Consider the following 21,508-nt stretch of genomic DNA (forward strand, 5'->3'; position numbering starts at 1 on the left):
CATTATCATGGAATGGCTAGTATGTTGTTATGTTAAGTACTATCCTATTTCCACCAATCATTGCAAACAATATCATGGAATGGCAAGTATGTTGTTATGTTAAGTACTATCCTATTTCCACCAATCATTGCTAACATTATCATGGAATGGCTAGTATGTTGTTATGTTAAGTACTATCCTATTTCCACCAATCATTGACTCATACTGTGCTCGTTGATGATTTGCTTTAGTTTTTAATAGTAGCAGGCCTCAAGGGAGATTATTTATGTGCTAAAAAGTTATCATCTTAAAAACTGAACTTAAATTATTATTATTATTATTATTGCATACATGTTCAAAGGAAAGATGGACTCATTAATTGCACTAATTTATTTTATTATCATAAACAAGTCTTTCCTGAGGAAAAAATACATTAAGAAATTTTTGTATTTTGTGAACAAGTCCATGGACAAACTTACAAAGCTTAATTGATAGAACATGCTACAGTTAAGAAAATGGCCAATGAATACATGAAAAGTATCCTCCCATAATAAGGGCTATTTATTCCTGCTTGTTTTAGGTCTCCAGACAGTAGATTTGTCCACATCTATACAATGTGAATTCAATATAGGAAGCAGCAAAAAAAACAAACACAAAAAATGGGAATCACAACAGCACTGACAGTTGAATTCATCAAGACAAAAATTAATGGTTATTATTTAATAAAATGTTATGAATCAATGAAGATGTCTATGCAAATAATGAAGTACACAATGACACCAAAAGGAAACTGAAAATTGTGTTTTATTTAACAGAGATGTCCCATCACAGTGCCTGAAAATTGACCGAACATAATATGTATGGGACGATATATGTAAGGGCACAAGAGATAATAGCAATAGTACCAAAATATTGACCTTAATACATAACACATGGTATGACATATGTAAGGGCACATGATATAATAGCAATAGTACCAAAATATTGACCTTAATACAGAATACATGGTATCACATATGTAAGGGCACATGATATAATAGCAATAGCACCAAAAAATAACCTTAATACAGAATACATGGTATCACATATGCATTGACATCAGAGATAATCCATCACCATGCCAGAAAACTGGTATAAACACAGAAATATATAGTGCAATGTATATTTGGATGCAGGAGATGATCTACCAATACTCCCTGAAAACTGATCTAAACACAAAACATAAGGTGATGTATGGACAAGAGGGATGACCCAATACTGCCTGAAAACTGACTTAAACATAGAATTATATAATGTGACATGTGTATGGACAAGGGTATACTGTATGCCCATACCACTGCTATGATGTGACATGTGTATGGACAAAAGTTATACTATATACCCATATCACTGTTATGGTGTGACATGTGTATGGACAAAAGTATACTGTATGCCCATACCACTGCTATGATGTGACGTGTATGGACAAGTGTATACTGTATGCCCATACCACTGTTATGGTGTTACATGTGTATGGCCAAATTATGCTGTATACCCATACCACTGCTATGATGTGACGTGTATGGACAAGTGTATACTGTATGCCCATACCACTGTTATGGTGTGACATGTGTATGGACAAAAGTATACTGTATACCCATACCACTGCTATGATGTGACATCTGTATGGACAAGGGTATACTGTATGCCCATACCACTGTTATGGTGTTACATGTGTATGGACAAGTGTATACTGTATGCACATACCACTGTTATGGTGTTACATATGTATGGACAAGGGTATACTTTATGCCCATGCCAATGCTGTGGTGAAGACAGAATTTCAAATTCAAAATTTATTTCTTGACTTCAAAATAAAGTATAAATCAGAATTCAATCCAAGTGTGAATTTAAATACAATTTTGGTAAAACATTATTTTTATGACAAAGAAAGAGTACTGTAAATGGTACATCATAAACATGCCTGATTATTGTACATGGTGCATCACAAATATGCCATGTGGTAACATGAGTACTGTACATGGTACACCATTAGCCTGCCTGTATGTTATATGGTACATCATAAGCCCGCGATGTAGTAACAAGAGTACTGTATGTGGTATATCATAAGCCTGTCATATAGTAACAAGAGGACTGTATGTGGTGCATTATAAGCTTGTCATGTAGTAACAAGAGGACTGTATGTGGTACATCATAAGCCTGCCTGTAGTAACAAGAGGACTGTATGTGGTATATCATAAGCCTGTCATGTAGTAACAAGAGGACTGTACATGGTACATCACAAGCCTGCCATGTAGTAATAAGAAGACTCTTATGTGGTGCATCATAAGCTTGACATGTAGTAACAAGAGTACTGTATGTGGTACATCATAAGCTTGCCACATAGTAACAAGAGGACTGTATGTGGTACATCATAAGCCTGCCATGCAGTAACAAGAGTACTGTATGTGGTACATGATAAGCCTGCAATGTAATAACAAGAGTACTCACATGGTACATCATAAGCCTGCCATGCAGTAACAAGAGGACTGTATGTGGTACACCAAAAATGTGGTATGTAGTAACAAGAGTACTGTATGTGGTACATGATAAGCCTGCAATGTAATAACAAGAGTACTGCACATGGTACATCATAAGCCTGCCATGCAGTAACAAGAGGACTGTATGTGGTACACCAAAAACGTGGTATGTAGTAACAAGAGTACTGTATGTGGTACATGATAAGCCTGCAATGTAATAACAAGTGTACTGCACATGGTACATCATAAGCCTGCCATGCAGTAACAAGAGAACTGTATGTGGTACACCAAAAACGTGGTATGTAGTAACAAGAGTATTGTTCATGATAGACGATAGGCATGCCATGTGGTAAATAGTATTATTTATATATTTCACATAAAACCCTATGTCACTGGTCAGATAACTTCATTCTAAATGCAAGCCATCTGCATGAATTTGGTTAAGATAAAAGACACTGAACCAATGTTATTTTGCACAAACCATTTTTCATTTTGCAATCTTGATGACCTTGACCTTGGACCTCAAACTGACAGGTGTCTGTTTTGTCTTAAATACAAGTCCTTCATTCGGTCTCTGTAAACATGATCTTCGACATTTTGAGCCCAAAATCAAAACATTTGTTCACTGTTTTAAATGCAAGCGACTAATAAAGTTTAGTAAAGTTACATGGTGGAGAGTTACTGTGCAGAAATAAAATAGGGAACAAATGCATGGATGGACTCCATCTTAACATGACACACTCTGCCTTATGGCAGGCATATCAACTGGTTGAAAGGTGGGGATGACAGGAAAGAGACAGTTTTCAAAATCCATCTCCAAACAAGTTTTCATCTTTCCCACTGTATTGTACAAAAAGAAAAAAATAATATATAATTCTGCATATTTTCAAAAACCTATATGAAGTAATATCACATTAACAAATGGATTTTCAAGACAAACATGTGAAAACAGAAACAAAAAGACTGGAAGACTACACTATCACAACTGTCAATCAAACATTGGGTTCATTTTTTTAAAACAGCAATACATGTAAAGGTACAATCATTCAAACAGCCAATGTAATCTGAACCAAAACATACCAATGAAACACTCCTCCATTTTCATACATCACATTACAAAATTAGATGTAAGTCACAAATTTGTATTTAGAGTTCTTCTTTTGGCTTTAAGGCATAAATCACAATCTTATCCAACTGGGAACCGAACTTGCTTCCCTCTGTCACTGCAATGTAAAAAAAAAAACACATATAAAAAATGCACCACTTTTTTTTAAATGTCACATTTACATGTGACTTTCATCACCAAAAATTGTAACTAATGACAAAGACTCATACCTTGTAGTACCTCTTACCTTTCTTTAAATAAGTTTCACATGTACGATAAAACACTTCAAGTTAACTCTGTACCTATCACCACACATATATACCATATGACCTACCTTATATCTCATGGCAATCAGCATATCTCATAGCAACCATTATATCTCATGGCAACCAGTACAAAGAGCAACACAATAAGGATAAACTTGACACATAAATCAAATGCACTACTTTTAAACTAAGAATAAACAGTGAGGTGAACTTGGAGTACAATTGTAAACCAGACAGTGAACTTATGGGGTGCTCCACATCACCTGCATGATAAAAGATCTTGAGCACACAGTTTATCTGAATGAGAAAATGTCTGTTTTTTTAGAACAAATTTAAAGGTGATATATATATATATATATATATATAGTACATCAGAAGAAAAAGTGCTATCCCAGGATTCTACAAAAGAATGCTTGATATTTCCAACAGAATCTGTATAAATACAATACAGATTGCATTATCATACAGGTTTCTATTCTGTCTGGTATATATTTGTATTACTTTATAATTATTCCAATATACCTTGATTTCTATCTTAGGAATCCAAATAACTGTGTACAGATGAGAATTAATAACTAAGAATGATATGGTGGGTGTGTCTTCAATACATGTATGTCAATACCGCTGACACTATAACATTGCTTTTAGTCATGACAGTATAGGAGTCAGTGCTTACAGGCAAGGCAATGGGTGCAGTTTACTTGTAGACCTGGGTTCAATTCTCTATAGAATTAAAAATTTTCTAACATGTATGATATTGCTATTTGTATTGTAAGGACATTATTCTCAGTGAGAATTGTATTGAAAGCTCCTGCAAAAGTAATATAAAGCATGCATTATACATATATATATATATATATATATATATATATATATATATATATATATATATATATATATATATATATGTATGTATGTGTGTGTGTGTGTGTGTGTGTGTGTGTGTGTGTGTGTATGCATGTATGTATAGTATGTACGATGTATCAAAGGTATAAGATGAGATGTATACATTTATACAAGTAGTATATCATTGATACAACGTACACGCTATACATATATTTTATTTATATCACATACAAATACACATATATGTACTTTGAATATAGGTACGATATGCTTCGGGCAACTGTTTATTGATCGAGTGAATGAACTCACATCCATGTGAGTGTGTCCGCTACAAAATGTAGTTCTACGATTTTTCTTGTTGTTCACAATCACATGAGCAAATTGATAAGTTGATTGTTTTCTTTTTGAATTTCTATTTTTATTCACATTTATTACATCAATATAAGACAAACTCATGGTTTAAACATGAAATATGGCTTTTATGAGGAAAGTAGTGCACTACAAACATGGTTAGCTTCTTATACACTGAACCTGAACTGTCAGGCATTCACTTACTGGCGTATGGAAATTAGCGTTGAATGGAAACTAAGTGAAATGATGAACCAACAAGAGGTAATTAAAATATTTTAATATATTGACAGTTCATCTAAGTCATTATTCTGCTTTAATTAACATTTCTAAAGACTATAAAATTCTCTCTCTCTCTCTCCCCGCCCCCCACCAATGGTTTGACAAAACTTTACCATCATTATAGGTCCAGACACATCATTGTATGACACAAGTGAAAATCCCGAATGCTCATATTTTCATGGATTTTTGCCTGTATCTAGCTAGGAGAATCCAGAGCGGGGGTGGGGGAACCATTTGAACATTTTTATATTTAATAATTAGTAATCGATTATTAGAACATTATAAAAGGTTTAAGAAACAACAACAACAAAGCATTAAATACGCAACAGTATGTGTGCCTCGAAATTGACAAATTTAACCTATAGGCCTAGTTTTGACTGGCTATTGCAACTATGTATCATTGATATTATGAACACTGTAGATAGATCCCAAGGAAAGTGTAAACATACCATTACGATGAAGCAGATTATTGTAGGTTACTTGGTACAAGTTCAGTTTTAATGTTTTCATTCAGTACAATATGTGTATCTCTCTCACTCCAGAATTTGCTAATTTTGTCCCTTAAGCACAAGAGGGGAATGGAAAAAAGAAAGGATTCCGATGAAATTGTGTACCATTTTTTTTTCATTAAGAAAACAGGGACTATTAATACTTTTTATCATTATTTTCACATGTCATTTATGATTAATGAATGAGGAAAATTTCATCATTGATCTATATGCCTGCAGTTGAAAGAATGTTTATATATTTGTATTATTGTACCATGGGTGGATCACAATTTGATATACCAACAGTATTGGTATATCATGGTATATCAATTTGCTTTATGCCGACACTTTAAATGCCATTTTATTTTTAATGTATGTGGTTTAATGTATGTGGCATATATATATATATATATATATATATATATATATATATCTATATCTATATATATATATATGGAAAGAAGGAAAAGGCTGATAGGATATCATTTATCCTGACAACCCCAAAATAGGTAAAATCATTGGGAAAAACTGTCTCGTCGTGGAATCGTTTTACACACTAAAGTAATCCTCCCTAACAAACCTGTAGTCACCTACTGGAGATCCAAAGACCTCGTGGACATCCTAGTCAGGGCAAAGCTAATGCCAATCACTAATCAAGACCACCCTAGTTAATCTGGCCCCTGTGGCGATAAAAGGTGCCAAACCTGTCAACATATGATAGAGATCAGGACATTTTCTAGCACAGTGACTAGAGAAAAATTAAACATACATGGTCCAAACAAAACATGCAAAACAGAGAATGTAATTTATCTCATCACATATAAGATTTGTAGCCATCAGTATGTCGGAGAAACTGAAAAGCTACACAAAAGGATCAACCTTCATATATCTGATTGGATGACAAAGAAGCTGTACAGAAGCCCAGTCACAGAACACTTCTCCTCCCCTGGTCACACTTTCAGTGATATAACACTTATTGCAATTGCTCAAAACCCCAACTGGAGCTCCGAATCAGGAAAGAAAAGGAATCTTGGATCTGCCATCTTAGAACATTGAAACCAAGCGGTTTAAACCAAGAAGACTAGAAAAAGACAACCATGCACAAATGAAATTATCTTTTGCAGCCGACACATTTTCTGATAAATAATTCTCTAAATTTGCATAATAGCCAGTGACTACTATATCAATGAAATATTCAGGATATACTCTGCACTTACATAAATTTACATAAAATAATAGATGTTGTTATGGCCCATCAATTTCTAGGTGAATACAAATATTTTTCAGTTTCAGCAACAAAGTGAAATAAACTACCTGGTAGTTGACACATAATAAAGTTAAAAGGTTGAATTCCTGTAGAAACAGCCATGTAAAGTTTTGCAAACATAACCTTTTTTTTCTGTTTTATTTGTTTGTCTTGTCTATGATTTGTATTTGCCTTTGAAAAAGACTCATTAAAGAGTAGAAAGCTCTCAGGCTAGCTAGATACTTGAGTCGCATTATTTGTTGTCAGTTTATTGCATTTATTTTAATCAATCCCTGACACATGTACATGATTCCTTGCTGGATCCATTGCACATGAAAGGACTGTTATTCCCCCTATGATCTGTATTTTTTGATATACCAATACTTCTGTTATATCAACATTGTGACCTGCCCATGGCTGCTAATATGCACATATAAATATTCTTGCAACTGTGTGCTGGCGATTCTAGGCCTATAGATCAATGATGAATTTCCACCCATTAATCATTAGTGACGTTTGAAAATAACGATACAAATTATTAATAATCAATGACACAAAGTTGCAATAGCATAGCCTGTCAACCTATTATGGTAAATTTCTTGGTTACAAGGCACACATACTGTAATGTATTTAATGCTTTGAACTTGGTGTTGTTTCTAGAACTTATAATAAAGTTCTAAATTTTGATTATTATTAAGTAAATGTGAAAATGTTTGCAAGCCGCCTCTCTCTCATTTCCCATTCTCTAGATCATCATAGCAAGATATGGGACAAAAATCCATGAAATGACGAGCACAGAGAATTTTCACTTTTGTCATATGACGATGTCTTTGGACCTATTAATGATGGTAAAAGTTAAGTCAAACTGACCAAATGAAAAGGGAATGAGAGAGAATGTGGTAAAGTTGGTGAAAAAATCATTGAAAACATTTGCCATGTCAGTGTCATCAGTGACTATGATGTCAATTACCAGAAGTGAGTGAATTTTATTTGTCTGATCTTTTTGTGTGTTCCTCCAGTGAGTTCTCTGAAGACTTTCCAAATGGAGTTTGTGTTTCTCTTTTTGTTTTCAAGCAATGATTGATAATAAGTTTTTTATAAACTTTCTTAATCATACTTGTTATTTTATTTCTCCATGCTTTATATTGTGCATGGTTTCCCATAGCCTTGAATTGGTCTTGTGTTTCATAGCATCTAGGATTTCAGTAGAAAGCCAATTAGGTTGAATTTCAGTCTTTATTCAATGTTCTTTCAGTGGTGCATGCTTACAGGCTACATCCATGAATAAGTCAGTCCACACCCTCGGAGCTTCAACTATGTCATATTCCATGGAACTTTATATAGGTCATTGAGAAATTGTTCTTCATTAAAATTTTAAAATGATCTGTAAGTGATCGTTTTGTGTGTATTTTTCTTATTTTTGTCACATTTAACCTTTCTTGTCAAAAAAAGTAGGATAGTGGTCACTAAGACCAACATTCAATACATTAACACAAGCCACATTGTCTGATAGGTCGGTATATGTGATCAATAAGAGTGCTTGATTTTTCTGTTACCCTTGTAGGTTCATTTGCCAGCTGGTCTAGGCCTAACGATTCAATAAATTCCATCCAGTTGTTCCTTATTTGAGTATTGAGAAGGTCCTTATTTATATCTCTGAGTATATATGTTTCTTTCTCCTGTGCTAGAACATTTTCCATTTGTTTCAAAAAGTTATCATTCCAAATTGCTTTGCAGGAAGGTAGCCTATAAATGAAACCAACTAGGAATGATTCTGCATCATTTTGAAAACTTTCCACCCAGATACTCTCAATTTCATGTGACTCCAAGTCAAGTCGCCTTTCTGCATTTACATCTTCCCTAATGTATACAACAAGACCTCCCCCTGCTGTCTCTCTGTTCCTGCGTAATGGTTTATTCTAGCCTTGACAGTGAAATAGATTATCATCATGGTTAGCATTTAATTTGGTTTCAGTGAGTCCTAAAACATGTATATTTTTTTCCTTGGAAGACAACATTAACTTAATCTGGTCTATTTTTCCCACCATACCTTGTCCATTGAAGTGACGTATGTTAAAATACTTTGTATTTAGTTTCTTATCAATTATATGTCATCAAGCAATGGGGTACTCACTGAGATTGTCTCCATACTACTTTTATAATTCTGACATCCTATTTCTATATTTAAATGTTCATATATATTAGCATCTTCAAAGTCACATACAGACCCTGAAAATCCGTTAACTTTTGCATTTACAATAATATCCACTGAATAGTTAGAGACATGAGTCTCACTAGGTACGTTTAGATTTGTTGCAAATGAATCACTGACATTCTCTTCTTTGCCAGCTTCCTAATATGTATAATACATTGATGGGCAAAGTCTTTGTTCGTGTCCATATTTACGGCATCTGAAGCACTCAACCTGTTTGCCATGATGGCATACCTGTGTCATGTGCCGTCTTATATTGATTCAAGCAATGTGAATCAAACTAGAAACTCAAAAATGAAAACAATAAACTTATCAATTTGCAAAGGTAATTGCAAATAGCCACAAATGTCACAGAACTAAATTTTGTAGTGGACACACTTGGAAAGAATGTGAGTTTATTCACTCGGCCAATAAACTCTTGCCTGCAGTCAATCTTAACTCCATTCAGTGGGCAAATATGTGTATTTGTATGTGATATAAAAAAATATAGGAACAGTATGTATGCTGTATCAATCATATACCTGGAGATGTATACATTTTTTGTTAAAAGGAAACTCAGCAAGCCTGCATCTCATGGTATATCATTGATAATATAGTTTCAAGTTGCAGAGATATATAGAGATGATTACCACTATTATTATCATTAAACTATGATCCCAAAACTCACCAGGGATCTTTGCTGGGGACAGACATTGTGATTTATACTGGGAACAGACATTCCAATGTATAATGGGGGCAGACAATGTATAATTGGGGCAGACAGTGTGATGTATACTGGGGACAGACATTCTGATGTATACTGGGGACAGATATTCCGCTGTATACCGGGGAGAAATATTCTGACGTATACTGGGGACATATTCTTATGTATATTGGGGACAGATATTCTGACATATACTGGGGACAGATATTCTGATGTATACTGGGGACATATATTCCGATGTATACTGGGGACAGACATTCTGATGTATATTGAAGACAGATATTCTGATTTATACTGGGGACAGACATTCTTACGTATACTGGGGACAGATATTCTGATGTATACTGGGGTCAGATATTCTGATGTATACTGAGGACAGATATTCTGATGTATACTGAGGTTACAATTTGAAACTTTGACTTTACTTGTGCCTGAGATCCTTGCAGCCATGAAGTGATTAATAAATATCATTATAGATTAGTTTTAATTTTTAAAACCACAGGTCTTACTTCTACATATCAATTATATGTGTTTTCAAGCATTCATGATTTGTGTTTGGGAAAACAGGAAATAGACATTCAGAAAATTCTGCAAAATGGGCAGGTCTTGTCAAAATATATGCCCAACTGATATTTTGTAATAATGCATCTGTAATACATTGTCGTTTTGTGTTTGTGTGCTGGTCCTCCAAGAGAAATTCACATTTGCTATAAAAGGATTACTAAATGGTTCATTATTGATAAATCAGTGACCAATAATCAGCACCAATTATGTATCTGATTTGCCAGCCCTATCTACATATTACCTAATTATAACAGTACCATTAAATGTCCTGTCAACATACTGCCTAATTTATAATAGTACCATTAAAGGTCCTGTCAACATACTGCCTAATTTATAATAGTACCATTAAAGGTCCTGTCAACATACTGCCTAATTTATAATAGTACCATTAAAGGTCCTGTCAACATACTGCCTAATTTATAATATTACCATTAAAGGTCCTGTCAACATACTGCCTAATTTATAATAGTACCATTAAAGGTCCTGTCAACATACTGCCTAATTTATAATAGTACCATTAAAGGTCCTGTCAACATACTGCCTAATTTATAATAGTACCATTAAAGGTCCTGTCAACATACTGCCTAATTTATAATAGTACCATTAAAGGTCTTGTCAACATACTGCCTAATTTATAATAGTACCATTAAAGGTCCTGTCAACATACTGCCTAATTTATAATAGTACCAATAAAGGTCCTGTCAACATACTGCCTAATTTATAATAGTACTATTACTCCCCTTTTTCCTTCAATGACCATTTAAGTTTAGTTCAGAAATAACTGAAAATGTTACCATTATAATGGTTATTTTTGTGCATTAGACCTTTAAGCTCCTCCCAAAAGTTGAAGGGTGGGAAACAAAAATGCAATGCCTGTCATGCACATGGTTCTGTCATACTGACAACTAATGTAACAACTAATGTAACAACTAATGTAACAACTAATGTAACAACTAATGTAACAAGTTTGCTAAGTTTCAGCCCCAAGTTAAGATCAAAGAGACGGCTGCATGGAAAAAAGGTATCACAATATTCTCACTGTTAAAGCATAGAAATATAAAAAGGTCTTTCATAAGATGAAACTTGACTTAAGTATGTCCATATGTTTAGAGCAATTACCGGAGATTGGTGAAATTTTTGTTTCCACTGTAGTGGATGAAAATTTTGTCTTGTACATGGCTAGTATACAGTAGTTGGTCTATATTGTTAGGTTTAACCAGAATTAAGCATGTTTATCAGGAATCCTACCATTAATTGTCCAGAATAAATATAACATGCTCATTAAACGAAACCTATACAATCATACTATTGTCACAGAATTGTATACATCCCTTTATTTATTAAATACATGTAATCGGGATTTTGTTTTTTGTGTACAACAACACCCAAGGGTGATTTATGTATATTGTACAATATTTCAAAATAGTGAGTTAGGTTCATCTTATGCCGCATGTGCAAAGTGCTTTCGATGGGAAAAACCAAATGTATGTATGACTGCATCATCTGTGTATAAATGCCTTACCGTAAGACTAAATCTTCACATTATAGAACGTCTTGTCAGTGAGCAGTCAACTTAAGGACTTGCACATCTTCAGCTGTAGAGGTATGTGAGTTATTTATTAATTTCTTGTGTATAAGTTATAAATATTGTACTATCACATTTATTTTTGTATATTTTCTATGTAGCTTCATCTTATGTAGTATAATGCAAATATTTCTATTCTTGTTTGTGACTTAGCAGTGATTTAGTACCATAGAATTCTTATCAGGAATGGGTAGGTTCACTTTTGAACCTATTGATTGTTTTGTAATTATTGTGCTGATAATGTAAACTGTGTAGCCTACCGTATATAACGTCATTACATTTTATCATATATGCCCGTGTCATGCATAGTACACAGTGTTAGCTTATTTTCAGCTGATCAGAGTCAACGTGGTACCAGTTGTAGAGCTGACTGGAGTTGCGGATGTAGTGCTGATCGGAGTCAACGTGGTCCCAGCTGTAGAGCTAACCAAAGAAGTTGACCATTGCATCTATAAAGCTGAACCATAGCAACTGTTGTGCTGAGTGAACAGTGTTGCTGGTTGAGTAGCAGGTGATCAGTTGTTGCTGACTGATTGGTGGATTCTGATTGCTTGATTGACCAAGGAAATGAATGGTGGTCAGTGACTACCTGGAATACTGACTGTTTGACTGACCAGCGTGATTGGTAGACAAGTGTGCTGGTGATGTGTGTAACTCCAAACATGTAATCTTTTAGCTGTGGGCTAATATTGGGGTTTGTAATACCCAGTGTTTTGGGATTGCAAACATATTTTGTATATCTGTCCCTTTGTTTTCATCATTTTACTATCTGAGTAAAATACCTCATTTTTTGCTATCTGAGTGAATTCATTTTTACTATTTGAGTAAAACTCATCATTTTTTTTGTCATGTGAAAATAGTGAATCATTCACCTTTGACCTTGTACTGTGTTAAAGGTCATTTATTTGTATTTTCATTTCTTGCATTATTAGGTTTGTGCAGATTATGTTAGTTTGTCCAATATTTGGATACTATACACGCACATATTAACCATAATTCTTTTCTCATTCAAATCATTCATCATTAAACATTGTATTGGTATCACCATCAAAAGTGTTCTGTTATAAATCCGAAATCCAGCCCGGTTATCTTGTTACAACTGCATCTTCCTACGAACCCACACCAACATGCAGACATTCCAACACAATATCAGTCCAGTGATAAAAAATGGTGAACCTATTACTCCAATTCCAGAATCTTTAATTCCCTAAACATTATGCCAAAACAATAACCATAAATATTAGTTTTCCAAATGAATCTTCCGCATCTCTCATTTCTCTCCAACATAAAATCTGCAAAATTCAGAATGGTTGGCATTTTGGTATCTTGTTTACATTCTGCACTATATTATATTGACAACTTACCTTTTTTGTTCATCAAATCAACTGTATACTCTCCTGATCCCAAATCTTTTCCATGGGGACCCTGTCAGAATTACAATACCATAGAATAGAATTATGTGTACATCTTACAAATCTACATTAATTTTGTTAATATTCGGTTTTGCTTCATTTGTAATGTCTCTGCTGAGTCTGAGTATGTAATGACAATGTGCTGTGAGCATTGTGCATGCATGTAATGACACTGTTGTATTGTGCATGTGTGTACTGAAACTGCTTTGAGTACTGTGAATGCAAGGACACTATGCTGTGAGTATTGTTTATGTGTATCATGACAATGCTGTGAGTATTGTGCATGTGTTTAATGACACTTTGCTGTAAGTATTGTGTCTGTAATTTCATGGTTGTTGTTGTTGTTGATGTAGGGTTTAACACAATTTTGAGCACAAGATAGGCTATACATGACGGCCAATATAAATGGTGGAGGAAGAACTCGGGGGAAACCCTGTTAAGAACCAATGACCCACGAGAAACTACTGGCAAGCTTTCTCACATATCCACACTGGCTGAATCTGAGACTTGAACCCACGCATATAGAGGTGAGATGGCAGTTATCCATAACGGTGAGCACTTTATACCACTCGGCCACTTGGGGCCCCCTAATGACATGGTGCTGTGAGTATTGTGCATGTGAGTAATGACACTACTGTATGTGTTTATTTACACTGCTCTGAGTAGTATGCATGCATGTGATGAACCTAGGTTTGCAATGACACTGTACTGCAAGTGTGTGTGTGTGTGTGCCATGATACCATACTGTGACTGCTGTGTGCGTAATAGCACTGTACTGTGACTGCTATGTGTGGAATAATGCTGTGCTTCAAGTGTTCCATGTAATGACACTATGCTGTGACTGCTATGTGTGTAATGACACTGTGCTTCAAGTGTTCCATGTAATGACACTATGCTGTGACTGCTATGTGTGGAATGACACTGTGCTTCAAGTATTCTGTGTAATGACACTATGTTGTGAGAGCAGTGTGATGACAATTTGCTCTGAGTATTGTGTGTGCAATGAAACTTTTGCGAGTGTTGTATGTAATGACACAAAGTTGTGAGAGCTGTGTGTGATGATAATTTGCTGTGATTGTTGTGTGTTTATTGACATTGTTCTTTGAGTCTATATGTAATGACACTGTGTTATGGTATTTTGTGCATAAAGACACTGTGTTGAGTCTTTGTGTGTGTGTGTATAATGACATAGTGATGTGAGTGTAATGACACTAAGAGCTCTTTGTAAGTATTTTCAATGCATCTTGGACTTTTACATGCAAATATCAGACCCTTCAAGATCTCGGATTCTGTTTCTGATGGACCCCAAACTCCCAGTTTTCTGAATTCCCACTTATGCACAAATAAAATGCAAATAAGACAGAAGTGACAAAAATGGCGCAGGATATGATCTCCATGTGCATGTTATTAATTCAGAAATCACGCCACGGTAAATATGTTGGAAACATAAGTTTTACATCTTTCCTAGCTTTGCCAATCATAATGTGGATTCATGTTTACTTTCCTGAATTCAACAGCTTATATCCCTCTAGGCATGGATTGAACAATCACCATGTATTAGAGATACTATTAGCTATCCTATTCCTCTGTGTGCCTCTCGGTCAATTCCGGCTTGATAAGTATTGGAGGAAGTCACATTTTAATACTGGCATAATTTGTAAACACTGATGCATAATGCAAATGCAGATTAGGATTGTCCTCTTGTTTTATCCTGATAATTCGAAGTGAACTGCATTGACCAGTAGCAGTACATTATGTACTGACCATACATGATATTAAGGCAGTTGTGTTTGTTGCACTACATTAGGTAAAAAAGTTATAGATGCAAGTCATCCAAATTTTTTTGAAAGCATGAAGTTTTGCATGATTGTGGAATAGAACTTGAGCGATTTTGTTAAACTTTTTCCTTTCTTCTGATTCTGACTAATGAACACTCATATCAACACGTTTCTTTCTTCCCTCGTATCCAAGCCATCGACAGTATTTTGTAAATGACACTGAACTCAAGAACTTGTGTGAAAACAATTTTTCATTTATTTAGTCCCCATGAACTTGGTCAACAGACCCCAAAATGAATAGGTGTCTTCCCTTTTTGAAAGGCAAGTTAACCACATTTTGCAAAAAATCATTTATTTTCTTTCTGTCTGTGACCTTGACATCTGACCTACTGACCCCAAAACAGATAGGTGTCTTTCTTATCTCATATGCAAGTGATCCACAAAGCACAAGCCAAACTTTTGATACTAATAACATCAACTGAATAAACTTTATACAGGCCACTAATCTTAACTTGCAACAAAGATAACCTGAAAAATATAACACAACTGCATAGCAAAACTTACCACATGAAACTCAATATTTAGACTAGTTTTCAAATTTATATTGAGCAACACACCTGCTCTGAATCATACATCAGGTGACTAAGCCAAATTATTGAAATTTCGGCAAGAATTGACAGTTATGGTACTAAGTGGCCTGTTTCAGTTGCGCATAAATGAGGTCTCCATATCTCTCAACATAATTCTTTGTAAATTCTCATTTGCCAATCTCCAGTTCAAGCCACCAGATGTGAATAATGATTTAATGTGCTACTTTTACACAGCAATACCTGTCTTTTTTGTTTCTGAAAAATGGACTTGGCGGGAACAAAATGCTTCCTTTTAACATTTGCAAAACTGAAACTCTGGTCAAGCCATGCATATCTAATTTGTACAGCCCCGTTAATGGTGGTGAACAGGAGCTACTGTGTAGAAATTAAATAGGGTACATCTGGATGAACATACAGACAAAAGAACATGAAAAACATAATATCTCCTGCTTCACATAAAATGTGGCGATGATGAAGTGAAACAGAAATGTGGTCATAATAGCTGTGATTTTCCTGGGCCTCTATTTGGACTGAAATTCAGAAAGATTCCCAACAACAAAAACTGTCCAATTTTCCCAATCTCAATGCACAAAATTGCCAATCCTAACTTTTCAATAACTCCATGTTTATTTGACTGACTTTTGGGGAGAAATTGTAATGAGTGTACCAAGGTATCAAACAAGACAAAGTAAGCATGGGTATTGAATTATTTAAATGTCATGTCCTATTTACGACATATTAGACCCACATCCTTTTAAAAGTCATCCAGAGTCATGTCTTTTTTACTGCATATTAGACCCACATCCTTTTAAAAGTCATCCAGTCATATCCTTTTTACTGCATATTAGACCCACATCCTCCAAAAGTCATCCAGTCATGTCCTTTTTACTGCAAATTAAACCTACATCCTTTTATAAGTCATCCAGAGTCATGTCCTATTTACTGCATATTAGACCCACATCCTCTAAAGTCATCCAGTGTCATGTCATTTTTTTACTGCATATTAGACCCACATCCTCTAAAAGTCATCCAGTGTCATGTCATTTTTAATGCATATTAGACCCACATCCTCTAAAAGTCATCCAGTGTCATGTCCTTTCTACTGTATATTAGACCCACATCCTCTAAAAGTCACCCAGTGTCATGTCATTTTTACTGCATATTAGACCCACATCCTTTAAAAGTCATCCAGTGTCATGTCCTTTCTACTGTATATTAGACCCTATGCTATGAAAGTGATACAGAGTCACAATGCAAATTTTAAATGATGCCCATTCCTGTTATGATTCCATATTAAGTCTGGTAAGAAGATTTTATAAAATATCATTGCAATTAAGTTTTTTTAAAATTAATTTGAACATCAGACCAAGATCCCATCTCACAAAACCCTGAGATGGAAAAACCATTTCCACGAACCCCTGGGGATGAAAGTCCTATCCAAAAAACCTGGGAATGGAAACCAAGGATAAAACCCTGGTCACCCCAAGGGCAACATAACAAACAAATGTGTGAATTTCCACCCAGTAGTTTTGAGTGGACATGGTAACGGACAGACAAATGGATAGTATCATGATAAATTATAATATCCCAGACATAGGAATAATTCCACTACTGATCTACTCACATAAACCTCTATCTCAACTGCATCAGCACCTTCAATGGCAGCTTCAAAATGTTGGAAAAACAGATAGGACATTCCATCAGGTCTTTCAATGGTACATACAAATTTTCTTTTCTCAGAATTGCGATTGATGCTCATTACCCAATTCTGTAAAGCAAAGATGAATTTTATAATGTATGGCTATTCAATAACTGTCATGTTTTATTTTATTATTATTATTTTTTTCACTTTCTTTTTTATTGCAGTATATAGTGCAATATATACCAAATGAAATTTATGTAAAATAAAGTTCTATCATCAAAATAGTTGTAAATTTGACATCTGGATCAAAAATGTAATTAAGTTAGAAAGAGTCAGTAATGATTTGAGTTCAAAAAATGATTTCATTTCTTCAAACTGAACGGTTTTCAAAATGCTAAATGCTGATATAAAATTGTTAGTGGGCATGTCTGATCATCCAATCCACTTCCTATATGCATCGAATTCTATCAAATTCATATAAATTAGTTACAAATATTAAAAACTTGCAGGAAAGCAAAGACATACACAGAACAAACTGATCTCTTAATCAGTAATAGTAAATTGACCACACACACACACATATATATATATATATATCCTTATTATAGGATACTTTCAACCAAGTCCCATTCATTTCACATTAAATAACTTCTCTATATACTTGGGTCCAACTGCAAAAATGGTGGATCCCTATTTGCCATCATAAAATGCACCAGCAGATCAGGGTCTTTGTTGCTTGTTCTACTGAATACTCCTAACAACTGTTCAGACACAGATCTGCAAGCACATTATCTGACAGTGGCAGAGCTGAGGCTAAGCAGTTTTCAAAACCAGATCGTCTACATGAATGAAAAATGTTCAAATAATTGTAATACATAATTACTTATAGAAATGTTGATATTTTGTTGAAAAATGAATAAACAATTAAGACAAGATAACAAATTCACTGCCATGAAAACAACTAGCTCTATCACCAGTTCTATTCGCTTAACTGATTTTAAGTGGCATCACAAATAAGTACCAGTATGACTGCTATGATTTCAGTGACAAAGCCTTTTGAACTCATTCATATGAAGATAAAAATTTAAATTTTAAGTTTTATTATATTTCTTTAGTTATTTCAATGATGTACAAAAATAACATTATTTATATCCTTTTTTAGTTTTAAATACATAATAAATAAGTTACTGAATTTGAACTGAAAAAAAGTGTTTGTGGACTCATTATTTTGGAGACTGACATGAAAGCTTGTTACACATTGCTAAAACAATTCAACCAAATGATTTGTTTTCTCAGTAGAAATAGAATACCACGAACATATTTACTATGCACTGTAACATATGCAAGGATTTCTATTTACTATTTATTTTGATCAATTTCTTTCAAATAATATAAACCAGAAAAGATAAGCACAAATGGCTGAACCATAGATTATAGGTTGCAATGACCTAGCTTTCAAATGATGGCTATAGCACTCATGTAATATTTACGTACTTTATGTGACTATGAAATACAATTCACAGCAATCAAGTTATCAGTAAAGGCTGTAGTACCCCACATGATGCAGTTATATGCCTCCACAGGAAATAGTTCCTGCAAAAATTATCTCAATACAAAGGTTGACCAGCCTTCGCAATAAATGCCACAATGACTCCATTTACATTGAAAATAAGTGTATTCCATATGACATTTCTAAATATCAACTTATATCCAGTCAGCTTCTACCTGTGTCTAAGTTTGCCTTAGTTTTTTTAATATTATCCAGTCAGCCGCTACCTCTTGTGTCACAAATTATCTTAGTGTTTAAGTCTTAACTGATATGTGAATGTATATAATAATCTCTTATATATATACATGCAAATTTTAGTGACTGAACAACAATATTACTTGGTATGTTAAACACGTTACTCTTAATTAACCTTTGTCTTATTACTATCTATCTGTGTACCTGTGTTTAAGTCTACACAGGTTTTTCGTCACCTGGTGGTATGTGTATACAGTCATTTGCAAAGCTCTTAAGTGGTTAAGTTTCAACTCGTATTATAATGTACCAACAATAAATATAGATTGCTGTCTTGTACTGTAAGCAACATTTGAATAAGTGCATATTCTTCATTGCATATGCAAAGGAGAACATGTTGAGGACTCAAAGTGGCCGACTCAGCTCAGCCTTACAATTGCTGATGACAATATTTCTCATCCGGTAAGAAAGCTTACTTGCCAACATAATGATCAACTTTTCACATATATTTTGAAAAATGGAATATAAGATACTAGTACATTTCTCATTGAAAAGAAGCTCAAATTTAGCTTATATTTAATACCTGAACACCAGAAACTTACATCAGTTACAAATAATGCCATGAAAACATTGTAATACAGTGAACTATCTACCTGACCAATAGGAGTGCAGTATTGTATTCAGCTAATTTGATCATCAGGGCTAACTGGTGGAACCATGTTTTTAGGTTGGTAGAATGTAGTGCAGATTAAAATGTGAAGTGGTCAAGAAATTGTGCTTCAAATATGTAGTATTAAAGCATCCCCAATTGTGTTCCCAACATGTAGTATTAAAGCATCCCCAATTGTGCTTCAAACATGCAGTGTTAAAGCATCCTCGATTGTGCTTCAAACATGTAGTGTTAAAGCATCCCCAATTGTGCTTCAAACATGTAGTGTTAAAACATCCCCAATTATGTTTCCAACATGTGGTATTAAAGCATCCCCAATTGTGTTTCCAACATGCAGTGTTAAAGCATCCCCAATTGTGCTTCAAACATGTAGTGTTAAAGCATCCTCGATTGTGCTTCAAACATGTAGTGTTAAAGCATCCCCAATTGTGTTTCCAACATGCAGTGTTAAAGCATCCCCAATTGTGCTTCATACATATCATTGTACCAATACAGATTGTGCAGCCTTATGCCCCACAAGAGATGATGGGGATTAAGTATATGGACTTCAAATATGCATGATATGCAATAAAGAGTATGGGTCCATGTGATTGTCAAAAGGTGAGGAAACAAGTGCTATGTTAAATGTCTCCAACACACTCAGTAAGGGCTGTCCTCTCTGTTCTGTTGAATAATTGCGATGAAAATCTGGGCAGGAGTCAAAGCTATATCAGAAAGTCTGCACTTAAGTATCCATTGAAATGCCATTTCAAAATATGCTGACTTGATATTCCTCTCGTCTTAAGAACATTATGCCTCAATCACTTTTTCATTACCTTGCCCCATGGTCTATGGAGATTATATTATGATGAAAATTCACAGCCAAATACCTTAATTATCTGCCGATTTAAGCCTTCAGTCCCTGATTTCTTCAGCATAATTTGACTGTTTAAGTAAGCTGTTAATGATTTAGATGGCTGGTGCTGCTGGTAGTTAGGACGAATTTCTGGTATTTTCTCCATGGAGAAAGATAGAATTTTAAAATCATCTTTTCCACTGAAACCTGCAATGGGAGATTTATGCTGCTTGGAGAGGAATAATGTGTATTATGCACATGTTGATCATACTACTCCCAGGACAGACAGATCTGTGGTTGCAAGTGACATGAAAATGCTGATTAATGGGCTGCAAATGATAACTTGCCTCCTTTGTTCCTCCTTGACACTGGTAAGTAAATTTACAAGAGAATCCATCCTGAAATATAAAAAATTACATTGCACTGATCAACAAGAAAATAATTTTGTCTAACTGGAAATTTCATGATTTACTGATTATTGGTGTTTAAAATTCATGGTTAGATACTTTATTTTTTTGACACCAGTGGGATGGATATATATATATATATATATATATATATATATATATATATATATATATATATATATACACACACACACACACACACACATATATATATATATACACTGAAGTACCTCATTAATCCAGACTACATTTATCCACAAACCTTGTTATCCTAAATGTTAATTTGCTGC

The 21,508-nt window shown here is 34.4% G+C and overlaps 1 protein-coding gene across 2 annotated transcripts in view; it reads right to left on the minus strand.

Annotated features, from left to right (window-relative positions):
• Positions 1-765: 765 nt before the first annotated feature.
• Positions 766-21,508, minus strand: part of LOC149800532 (myeloid-derived growth factor-like) — a 23,201-nt gene continuing 2,458 nt past the window's right edge. The window contains exons 2-5 of one of the 2 annotated variants that reach the window (XM_089954462.1): positions 21,159-21,209; positions 17,548-17,691; positions 13,508-13,568; positions 766-3,721 (exon numbers count right to left, since the gene is read on the minus strand). In XM_089954462.1, coding sequence (XP_089810588.1) covers positions 3,645-3,721; positions 13,508-13,568; positions 17,548-17,691; positions 21,159-21,209 — 333 coding nt within the window. In that variant the 3' untranslated portion in view covers positions 766-3,644. The other variant, XM_089954463.1, reaches the window with a different exon arrangement.

The sequence above is a fragment of the Sinohyriopsis cumingii genome, chromosome 4 (assembly GCF_028554795.1).
Source record: "Sinohyriopsis cumingii isolate HCF-2022 chromosome 4, ASM2855479v2, whole genome shotgun sequence".
Classification (NCBI taxonomy): Eukaryota; Metazoa; Mollusca; class Bivalvia; order Unionida; family Unionidae; genus Sinohyriopsis; species Sinohyriopsis cumingii.